General features: G+C 43.1%; 1 protein-coding gene across 1 annotated transcript; it reads right to left on the bottom strand.

The window, feature by feature from the left end:
• Positions 1 to 8,629: 8,629 nt before the first annotated feature.
• LOC102481127 (phosphoglycerate mutase 1) lies at positions 8,630 to 9,284 on the bottom strand. Its single transcript, XM_014588601.2, has one exon. It carries the CDS (start codon positions 9,282 to 9,284, stop codon positions 8,895 to 8,897), a length of 390 nt encoding a protein of 129 aa, XP_014444087.1. The 3' UTR covers positions 8,630 to 8,894.
• Positions 9,285 to 10,538: the final 1,254 nt, after the last annotated feature.

Here is a 10,538-nt window from a genome sequence, read left to right as displayed (position 1 = left end):
TATTTTTAATGCCATCAATGACCATTCACTGGACACTTACGGTATCCCAGCCACTGTGCTAAGACTTTTTTAGTACATTCATTCAGCATACATGTATCAATCGCAGCGTAAATAGTGGTGAACAAGACATACTAGGTCACTGTCAACAACCTCAGGGAGTACATACCCCTATTTTATCGAGGGAAATACTGAGGCTGAGAGCAATCCACTGACTCACTTGTCTAAGACCATGAATCTAAGATGTGGTCGTGTCTGTCATGTGTTCCACCTTGGCTCTTAACCTCGCTTTGGAGGTGTCTTGGATAGGAAGAGAGAAATTGTGACACTTTTCATAATCTGTCCACCACCTTCCATCTTCCACCTTGGTTTGCCATTATCACTGCTCCCAGAAAGGTTCGCACACCTCGCTGCAAGGTCTCCTTTTGACTTTCTTGGGCCCTGGGCTTGTGCCTTGTGGCTTGTAAATGTGGATATTTTTATAATTCATTTATATTTTACAACTATTGGTATAGAAAGAAATACGTTAATATTATGTAGCAAAACCTTTTCTTTGGCCTAGAAGTTTCTCTTTTTTTCTTCTAATTTTAAAAACTTGAAACATTTTGGGGCACCAGGTGGTGGGGAAGTTAAGGTGGCTACATCTCTTGTGGCTGATAGTATGGCTGAAGTCCCAGACCCAGTGACTTGAAAAATCACACCAGGCACCTATGCTTGTGTGCCTATGTGCCCACTCGTCCAAAATCCCGAGTGGAAAATAGAGAAGGAATTGCCCTGTGGCCATATCCCCTCTGGGATATGATTTCTCACTTTCCCTCTCTCTTGATCTCTCTGACTCAGTTAAGCATACATGCCCTATAACAAAACTTAAAAATAAATAAATAAATAAAAGACCTTGAACCATTTTTATGGGCCCCAAAAGTATAATGGGGCCTAGACGTTATGCTTACTGTGCCCAGTGAGTAAGATGATCCTGCCTCACTCTTCCAAATATGAAGTTCAAGCTTGCTCTTAGCATTCAAGACCTTTCAAAAACCGGTTCTGCCACAGACAAGTGAGATTTCATTGAAAAGGTGCATAGCAATTTACAAATCTTATATTCAGAAAGACCTGGGTGTGAATCCATACTCTGCAACCTGCTAGTAGTATACTCTTAGGCAAATCACTTAATTTGATTTCTCAGATCTTCAGTCTCTTCTGCAAAATAAGGATGACAATATCTATCTCACATAGCTTTTTGTGAAAACTAAATGAGATATTATATGCAAAGTGCCTGACATATAATAAAAACCCAATAAATGGGAATGGTTATTACATGACAATCTAAGGTCATACTGAAATCTCATCCAACCCTTGAGATCTGTGATTCTATTCCCATATTCTTTAATTCAATTGTCACAATTTTTTTTTTTTAATTTGCCAGAGGGTGCATGTGCTCACCAAAGAAAGAAAGAAGGTCTGGACTTGAAACAGGCCTTGTGGGATCTGATAACCTTAACCTCTACTACAGGCTGACCCTGTTGATACAGTTTAACATTTCTGATATTAAGCAATTTGTCCCTGCCAAGTACAAGGCCAAAGCTAAGAGCTATCTATTTGTTCAGGTAAAAACTTAGAACTGGTTAGAAAGCTTCTGTGTCTAGGGACAAATAGATGGCTCACTGGGCCCAGCAGCTCAAAACATGCTGTGGGAACCAGCAGTTAGCGTAATGGCTATGTCGCTGGACTCCCATGTAGTCGACCGTGGTTCGCTTCCCAGACCCGGTGGCTTAAAACTCATGCTGGGCGCGTGTGCGTGCGTGCCCAAGATCCCGAGAGGAGAATGGAGAAGGGATTGCGGCGTGGCCATCCCCCCTGGGGGGTGATTTCTCACTTTGTCTCTCTGTCTGTCTCTGTCTGTCTGGCAAGTGCACACGCCCTATAGCGAAAACCTCTCAAAAAAAAATTTAAAAAAACATGCTGTGTGTGTGTGTGTGTGTTTGTGTGTGTGTGCCCAAAATCCCCAAAAGAGAATGGAGAAGGGATTGCGGCATGGCCATCCCCCCAGAAGGTGATTTCTCACTTTCCATCTCTGTCTCTCTGGTGAACACATGCACCCTACAGCAAAAACCTCTAAAAAAAAAAAGAAAAGAAAAGAAAAGAAAATTTCTGTGTATCAATTTTCACCTGAATTGATATCTTTATGTAATACTTAGGCTTACTGAGCGCGTATTATGTTCCAAGAAATGCTCTAAGAATCATGCATTTTTCTCTGTTTCTTTAATTAATTTATTTCACGAAACTGAGAGACACAGAGAGAGAGAAGCACCCTCAACAGGATCTCATGCCAAGATCACCCCAGCCCCCTGCAGCCTTCCCAGCCAGCCAGTATCATGGGCACACACACCTGGTGTGTACGAGTTGTTCAGGGGAATGGAATCCATGATATTTCATAGATATCCTGCTTTGTTTGAGTAGTGTGTTATCATTGTGTCCCTGAGTCAGCCAAATAATGCATATTTCTTTATTCCCTACAGTAGTTCGTGAAATTAGTACTATAGCCATCCATTTAATAAATTATAAAATGGCATATCTAAAGTCATATAGGTAAAAGTTGGCAGTGCTGGGACTTGAAACTGACCACCTATGACTTCAGAGCTCCCATTCCTAATCACTTCTCTATATTTCCGTATTTGCACCTGTCGCATCATTGCCAGTTTAAATGTAGATTCTGATATGTTGCTGAAGGCTGTGTGAAAATGTTTAATGCTTTGAGCAGAAACATTGTTGTGGATTTAGCTATCTGTCAAATGCTAAGCAAAGCAAAAGGCAGCAGAAATCATCAATTCCTGTAATAAGTTTCAGAATTATTAGAATAAGGAGAGACTGGAAAACAGATGGCAGATTGCTTACATCATTGGACTCCCACATAGTGCACCGCAGTTAGAGTCCCAAACCTGTCAGCTGAAAACTCATGCTGGGGGGAACCAGCAGTTAGCGTAATGGCTGTGTCGCTGGACTCCCACGTAGTCAACCGCGGTTCACTTTCCAGACCCAGTGGCTTAAAATTCACGCCAGGCGCGTGTGCGTGCATGCCCAAAATCCTGAGAGGAGAATGGAGGAGAAGGGATTGCGGCATGGCCATCCCCCCTGGGGAGTGATTTCTCGCTTTCTGTCTCTCTGTCTCTCTCTGTCTGTCTGGTGAGCGCATGCGCCTTATAGCAAAAACCTCTCCAAGAAAGAAAAAAAAAAAACAAAAAACACTCATGCTGGGTACTTGTGCATGTGTGCCCAAAATCCCGAGAGAATAGAGGAGAAGGGCTTGCAGCGTGACCATGCCCCCTGGGTGGATGGAGGGGGGGTTCTCACTTTCTCTCTGTCTCTCTGGTGAGTGCACTCGCCCTATAGCAAAAATCTCTCTTAAACAAACAAACAAACAAAAATCTAGGAGAGACTGTGTGACCAGTTGCATCATTATTAAGAAGGTCTGTCCATTGAATGACAAGCATTTGTAAGTGTTTCTAGTTATCTTTTTAAAAAGGTAACTGGGGGACCAGCAGATGGTGTAATGGTTATGTCACTGGACTCTCACTTAGTTGACTGTGGTTTGAATCCTGGACCCAGCAGCTTAAAATTCACACCAGGTGTGTACATGTTCATGCCCAAAATCCCGAGAGGAGAATGGAGAAGAAGGGATTGTGGTATGGCTATCCCTTCCTCAGGAGGTGATTTCTCGCTTTCTGCCTCTGGTGAGTGCACATACCCTATAGCAAAAACTAAAAAAAAAAAAAAAAAAAAAAAAAGGTATCTAGAACTATTTTTATGAAAAGAGATGTATACACAGAATACTTACTGAGCAAAGGACTAGAGACAGATGGAATATGTATCATTTGATAGCTGTTATAGTAAGTTATAGCACATTTATGTTGTAAAATACCATGCAGCCACTAAGAAGAATGCGGCTCAAGTGTATGTCCTTACACAGAACAGTCTCTAAGAAGTACTTCAAGTGAAAAAGGCAAGGTGCAGAAAACTAAATAATATATCAACGTTTGTTAAACTATAAAAAGTGAACGAAATAGATATACATGCTGCGTAACTGGACTTCATGAAAGAGGGTTTTGGGTGGCTCCATTGCCTCATGGTTAAGTGAGCCACATCCTACATGACTTATGATAGTTTGAGTCCCAGCCCCTGGCAGCTTGAGAAACATGCCCGTGTGTGTGCCCAAGATCCCGATGGGATAGAGAAATGGAGGAAAAGGAATTGCAGCCCAGTCATACCCCATTAAGGAGTTTCTTCCTAACTCCTCAGCAATTTAAAAAAAAAAAAAAAAAAGTTAATAAAAGCAGGGGAGGGACTTCCCATTGTCCTGGAACTGCTTCTGAGGCCCAAACTTGAAAATGGAATGCCCACATTCTACATTTAAAGAATGACTGGGGCTGGCGGGTGGTGTGGTGGTTAAGGTGGCTGGACTCCCACATGGCTGACCAGAGTTCAAGTCTTGGACCTGGCAGCTTGCTTTCTCCCTTTCCTTTTCTCTCTCTGTTTCTAGTCAACTTCAAAAAAAATAAAATAAGATAATGATAGTGACAATGAATAAAATTAAATTAAATAGTTCTTAAAAAAAAAACAAAAACTGCCAATGGTGGAGCTGGTAGGTGGCACAGTGGTTAGGTGCCAGACTCACACATGGTCAACTGTGGTTCAAGTCCCAGATCCAGCAGCTTGAAAAACACACTAGAGGTGTGTATATGTAATGCCCTAAACCCCAAGAGGAGAATAGAGGCAAAGGGATTGCAGCATGGCCATCCCCCAAGATGATTTTTCACTTTCCCTCTCTTTGTCTCTCTCTGTCTCTCTCTACTAAGGATACATGCCCTATGGCAAAAAACTGAAAAGAAAAAGTATTGCCACTGTCTAGAACCAGTTATCAACCAGCAGAACATTTGAAAAGCCATTGTTCAAGAATCCAACCTTTCCCTCCAATCCACTACTCCTCCACCCATTCCTCATTCCCAGCTCCCAACCACAGACACACACCCTCACCACTAATCAGTGGAAGCAGAGATCAGAGAGATGGGAGGGAAGTTAACTTCCCGGGAAAGTGCTGTGTTGTGGAAAGATACTCATCCCTCATCTCTCCCTCACATGAGGGCTTGTATCCCCTTCTAGAATCAAGGGAGAGAGCCTCCACGAGAATCACTAGTGAAAATTGGGTGTGCCTTCAGAAAGAAGGGAATGGTCACCCCTAACCCCTTTATCGGTTTGGGCAGCAGACTTACTGATCTGTAGGTCCCATTGTCTTCTACACAAAAGAAAATACAGGTAGAGACAATACGTTAGGGGGTTTTGGGTGCTGTGGTGTGGTGGAGAGCTCTAGCTATGGAGGGGCTGATGCTGCTTAAGAGGTATTTACTAGGGGGAGGGCCAAGAGGACTGGCCCCTAGCTGGAGGATATAGCAGGTACCTGAGGAAACATGAGGATCCTCCGGGTACTCATTCTTTGACATATCTACCTGTTCTTTTTTATTTTATTTTATTTTATTTTATTTTATTTATTTATCATTATTACTATTTTCTAGCTTGATCAGAGAGAGACAGACAAAGAGAGGGAAAGTGAGAAGCAAGCCACCAAGTCCAGGACTCAAACCACAGTTGACCATGTGGGAATCCAGTGCCTTAACCATCATGCCACCTGCCAGCCCCTCTACCTGTTCTTGTTTCATTTCTGTTTACATTGTTATAATTTTTTTTTTTAAAAAAATGTTATTTTCTTCTTTATCTCCTTCCAGAGTCTAAGCAAAGCCATATTCAGATCTCCCTAATATGTTTATTTAAACCAAAGGTGGTGTAGTGGTTAAGGCCCTGGACTCCCACCTAGTCAACCATGGTTTGAGTCCTGGACCTGGTGGCTTGCAAATCATGCCAGGCACATGTGCATGCATGCCCAAAATCCTGAGAAAAGAGTGGAGAAGGGATTGTAGTGTGGCCATCCTCCCTGCAAGGTAACTTCTCATTTCCTTTTCACTGTCTCTCTCCAGCAAGTGCACACATCCTATGGCAAAAACCTTAAAATAAACAAATAAAAAATAAATAAACCAAAGTAATTGACCTCTTTATTATTAGTTTTATTGATTTAATTTTATGAGTTAATTTTTCTCTTACACTTTCCGTGTTTGTTCATATGCTTATCTTGGATTGCAGATTTGTTTTTCTGTTTTTCTTTCTATGTTCACACCCCCTTCCATCTAGTGATTTTGGAATTGCCACAAATCCAGAACCAGGTATTAAAGTATTGGTGGCAATTCCTAAGACGATATTGAAGAAACAGCAGAGCTAACACAGTTTTATATTCTGAATTTTATTACCGTATGCATGTGCTATTTAATTAAAAAACGAATATATTTTTAAAAGCAATTGAGGGCCAGCTGGTGATGTGATGGTTAAGGCAGCTGGTCGCACATGGCCAGTTGCACAGTTCCAGTCCTGGACCCAGTGACTTGCAAATATGTCAAGTGTTTGCATGCCCAAAATCCTAAAGGGAATGGAGAGGAGATTGCAGTATGACCATCCCCCATGGGAAGTGCTTTCTCACTTTCCCTCTCTTTCTCTGTCTCTCTCCAGCAAGGATACACACCCTCTAGCAAATTTTTTAAAAGCAGTAGATTAAGTTGGGATCAGCAGATGGCATAATGGTTACATTGCTGGACTCCCAGATAGTCGACCGCAGTTCAATCCAGGACCCAGAAACCTAAAACTCATGCTGGGTGCATGTGCATGCATGCACAAAATCTCAAGAGGAGAATGGAGAAGGGATTGCAGCATGGCCATTCCCTCCATAGCTCTCTCTTTGTCTCTCAGGCAAGCACATGCACCCTATAGCAAAAATATGTCTTTAAAAAAAAAGGCAGTATATTAATTTCACATAATTTCTTTCTTTTCTTTTTTCTTTTCTTTTCTTTTTCTTTTTTTCTTTTTTTGGAGCAGTTTTTGCTATAGGGCGCATGCACTCACCAGAAAGACAGAGAGAGACAGAGAGACAGGAAGCAAGAAATCACCCCCCTTGGGGGATAGTCACAATCCCTTCTCCTCCATTCTCTTCTCAGAATCTTGGGCACACACGCACACACGCTCGGCATGAGTCTAAGCCACTGGGTCTGGGACTTGAACCGCGGTCAACTACATGGGAGTCTAGCGACATAGCCATTATGCCAACTGCTGGTCCCATCTTCACATAATTTCAAACAGCTGAAAAATATTAGTTTAAACAAGAAATGACAATTGATATACTTCAGAATTCAGCAGATTGACGAAGTGCATGAAACTCTTTAGACTCTGGATACGAAAAAGGATTGGATTCAAATTACACTGAAGAAGGGGCCGGCAGGTGGCATGGTAGTGGAGGGCACTGGACTCCCATATGACCAACTGTGGTTCGAGTCCTGGACCTGGTGACTTGATTTCTCATTTTCTCTCTCTCTCTAACACTCTGTCACTCTGTCCCTCTCTTTTCAAAATAAAATAAATAAGTAAATAAAGTTAAATAAAATAATTCTTTTAAAAAATTATACTGAAGAAGAAGGTGATGAATAAATGTGAGAAGAAATGTGTACTATCGTCAGTTGAAAAAGAAATTTTGTGTCCATTAAAATAGTGCTCTCCAAAATAAATAAATAAATGTTAAATAAAATAATAATTCTTTTTTTTTTTTTTGAGAGGTCTTATAAAATAATTCTTTAAAAAGGTGAGGGGTACTGGCACATAGAGTGGTGGTTAAGGGCACTGGACTCTCACATGGCCGACTATGGTTCAAGCCCCAGACCTGGTGGCTTGCTTTCTCACTCTGTCCCTCTCTGGTCAAATTAAAATAAATAAATTAATAAATGTTAAATAAAATGATTCTTAAAAAAATATTTACTGCTCTAGGAGCCGCCAGGTGGCATGGTGGTGGGGGTGGCTGGGCTCTCACATGCTGACCACAGTTCGAGTCCTGGACCTGGCAACTTGCTTTTTTTTTTTTTTTTTCAATTGCACATCACTCCTTTATTATACTGATCTGGAAAATGTTAGTAGTTATGCTCAAAATGAGTACTGGGCCCATGTGACAGGACCACACAACTAGGACATGATTCAGAAATAAGACACAGTAAGACACACTTGAATGTGATCAAAAGGCATTTTGCTGCCACAAAACAAGGGGGAGAGGTCTAAAATACACAGCAGGATACACTCCTCCTTGAAGTCGAGGAACCTATCCCAGTCTGTGTGAGGAATGGCTTATCTTCTGGAGACCACTAGGAACCCCAGAAGGGCTTTTGTTTTGTGTTATTTATATATATCTATATATTTCTCTCTCTTTTTTTGTAAAAATGCAACATCTTAAATCAGGATTGATCCCAGTCTTCTGGAGCCAACTCGAGGGTCAGGAGGAAGTCGTGTTTTGTGTCTTTAATCACCATGCACTTTCTATCATCTTCCACTGGAATGACTAGTGCTCGTCAGGGACCTGCCTCCAGAAAAGCACAGGCCTGGCCCCCGGGGAACACGAACAGGCCCTCTGACTTCTCAGTGGCCTTGCCTTAGCATGGTTCCTCCCTAGCCCTACTCAAGCAGGTCCATAGTAAACAAAGCTCTAAAAAACCCAAGTGATCGCCTCTCACTCTCAGGTAAGAGGAACCTTCCCTCGGCTTGGACTGAAAACCTGTGCCCTAGAGATGCTATCTCCTAGACTGCATGAAGCAAACGGGTGCAGGAGACACAATGGCCAAAATGAATATAGGAGCCATTGGTCCCATCTGTGGCCTCAACTGCAGATGCCTTCAGATGTGGTCAGTGTGACATGTGCAGGGGAGGGTAGAGAGGGATGGGATGGGCAGGGAGGGGGCTCCTCAGGATGGTGGTCTGCCTGCTCGCCTTCACTTCTTGGCCTTGCCCTGGGCAGCCACAGCTTCCATGGCTTTACACACGGTCTCTTCATCCCCCAGAAACTGCATGGGCTTGATGGGCTTCAAGTTCTTGTCCAATTCATAGACAATGGGGATACCGGTGGGCAGGTTCAGCTCCATGATAGCCTCTTCAGAGAGACCTTCCAGGTGCTTGACGATGCCCCGCAGGCTGTTGCCATGGGCTGCAATCAGTACGAGTTTCCCCTCCTTGATCTGGGGAAGGACTTCCTCATTCCAGAAGGGCAGAGCTCTGGCAATCGTGTCCTTCAGAATCTCACAGGAGGGCAGCTGGTCTTTGGTGAGATCTACATACCTGCGATCCTTACTGATGTTGCTGTGGAAGGGGTGGTCGGGCTCCATCATGGCCCGCCGGGCTCAGGTCGGCGTCGTACCAGCCGGTGAAGAGGTTCTCCAGGCTCCAGGCGCTCTCGCCGTGCCTGATGAGCACCAGCTTGTAGGCGGCCATGGCGGCGGGCTCGGGATGCTGCGCAGACTGCGCAACTTGCTTTTTCACTTTCCTTCTCTCTCTGGTCGACTTTTAAAAATAAAATAAAATAATGGCAATGAATGCAATTAAATAAAATGATTCTTAAAAAAAAATTAGTGCTCCTCACATTCCCATGTACTTTATTCCTCCCCCAATCCTTTAGAGACATAGCTTATGAGGGGGTGACATGCTAAAGTTCAAATAACAAATAAATGGTAAAAGACATATTTGAACATTTCTCAGGAAAGCACCCCACTGGAGACTAATTTATTGTCACTTACTTTTCCTCTGGCTTTGGATCTGATGGCCTTTTCTTTGACCACCAGAAGAGGGTAGTATCAACTTCAAGGACTTATCACATGAAAGAAATGTGTATCTTCACACTTTTAAGTCACACTTAGTGTGGGAAAGTGACCGCACTATGGGGTCCGAATGGCAGCTGAGAACTCTTGAAAAACTCGATACAACTCTTCCACGTGCACTCTAAGGCACACACCTATTTAGAAATAGGGAGGGCACTTAGTGCTTAAATGATATCTTTATTGCTTTGTTTGACCTCATGCATTTGGTTGAAGTAATGTAAAGTGGAAGCATGTGTGTTGTGACACGCTGTATGAAACCGATGGTGCCTCTCACAATGGCACAAATGCAGCAGATGCTGTCGAGAACAGATCTTACACCCCTGACAAGCTAATAAGTTAACCTGCTGCTTTTTCATGGCTCCCCCTAGAAGATATGAGGCTCCCCCCAGAAGATATCAGACGAAGGACTTTATTATTCATGGCACAGCGAGCAGAATGAGCTCAGCACACTCACATGAGTTCCCCTTGTCCTTGGGTCCTACGAGGGTGTGACATGCATGGTGCCTGCACACACGGTGGATTGCATCACAGGAGAGGAACTCTGAGCTTGGGGAAATTAAGTCCTTTTTAAGGGGAGGAATTTCTGTCCTTTCCTTTGGAAAGAAACACTCTCTCTATCCTCTAAGGTTGTTGTCTCTACAAACATCCTTGAAGGGATAGTCTGGGGCAAAGGGCAGTCAATGCCTAATGAGATCCATGGAGGGTTGTCTTCCAACAGGGGTGAGATTTTATTGTGTTGATGGCATTGTTTTTAGTGGGAGAAGA

The sequence above is a fragment of the Tupaia chinensis genome, unplaced genomic scaffold (assembly GCF_000334495.1).
Source record: "Tupaia chinensis unplaced genomic scaffold, TupChi_1.0 Scaffold000289_1, whole genome shotgun sequence".
NCBI lineage: Eukaryota > Metazoa > Chordata > Mammalia > Scandentia > Tupaiidae > Tupaia > Tupaia belangeri.
Note: the sequence above shows the minus strand (reverse complement) of the source record. Positions and strands in the feature narration are given on the sequence as shown.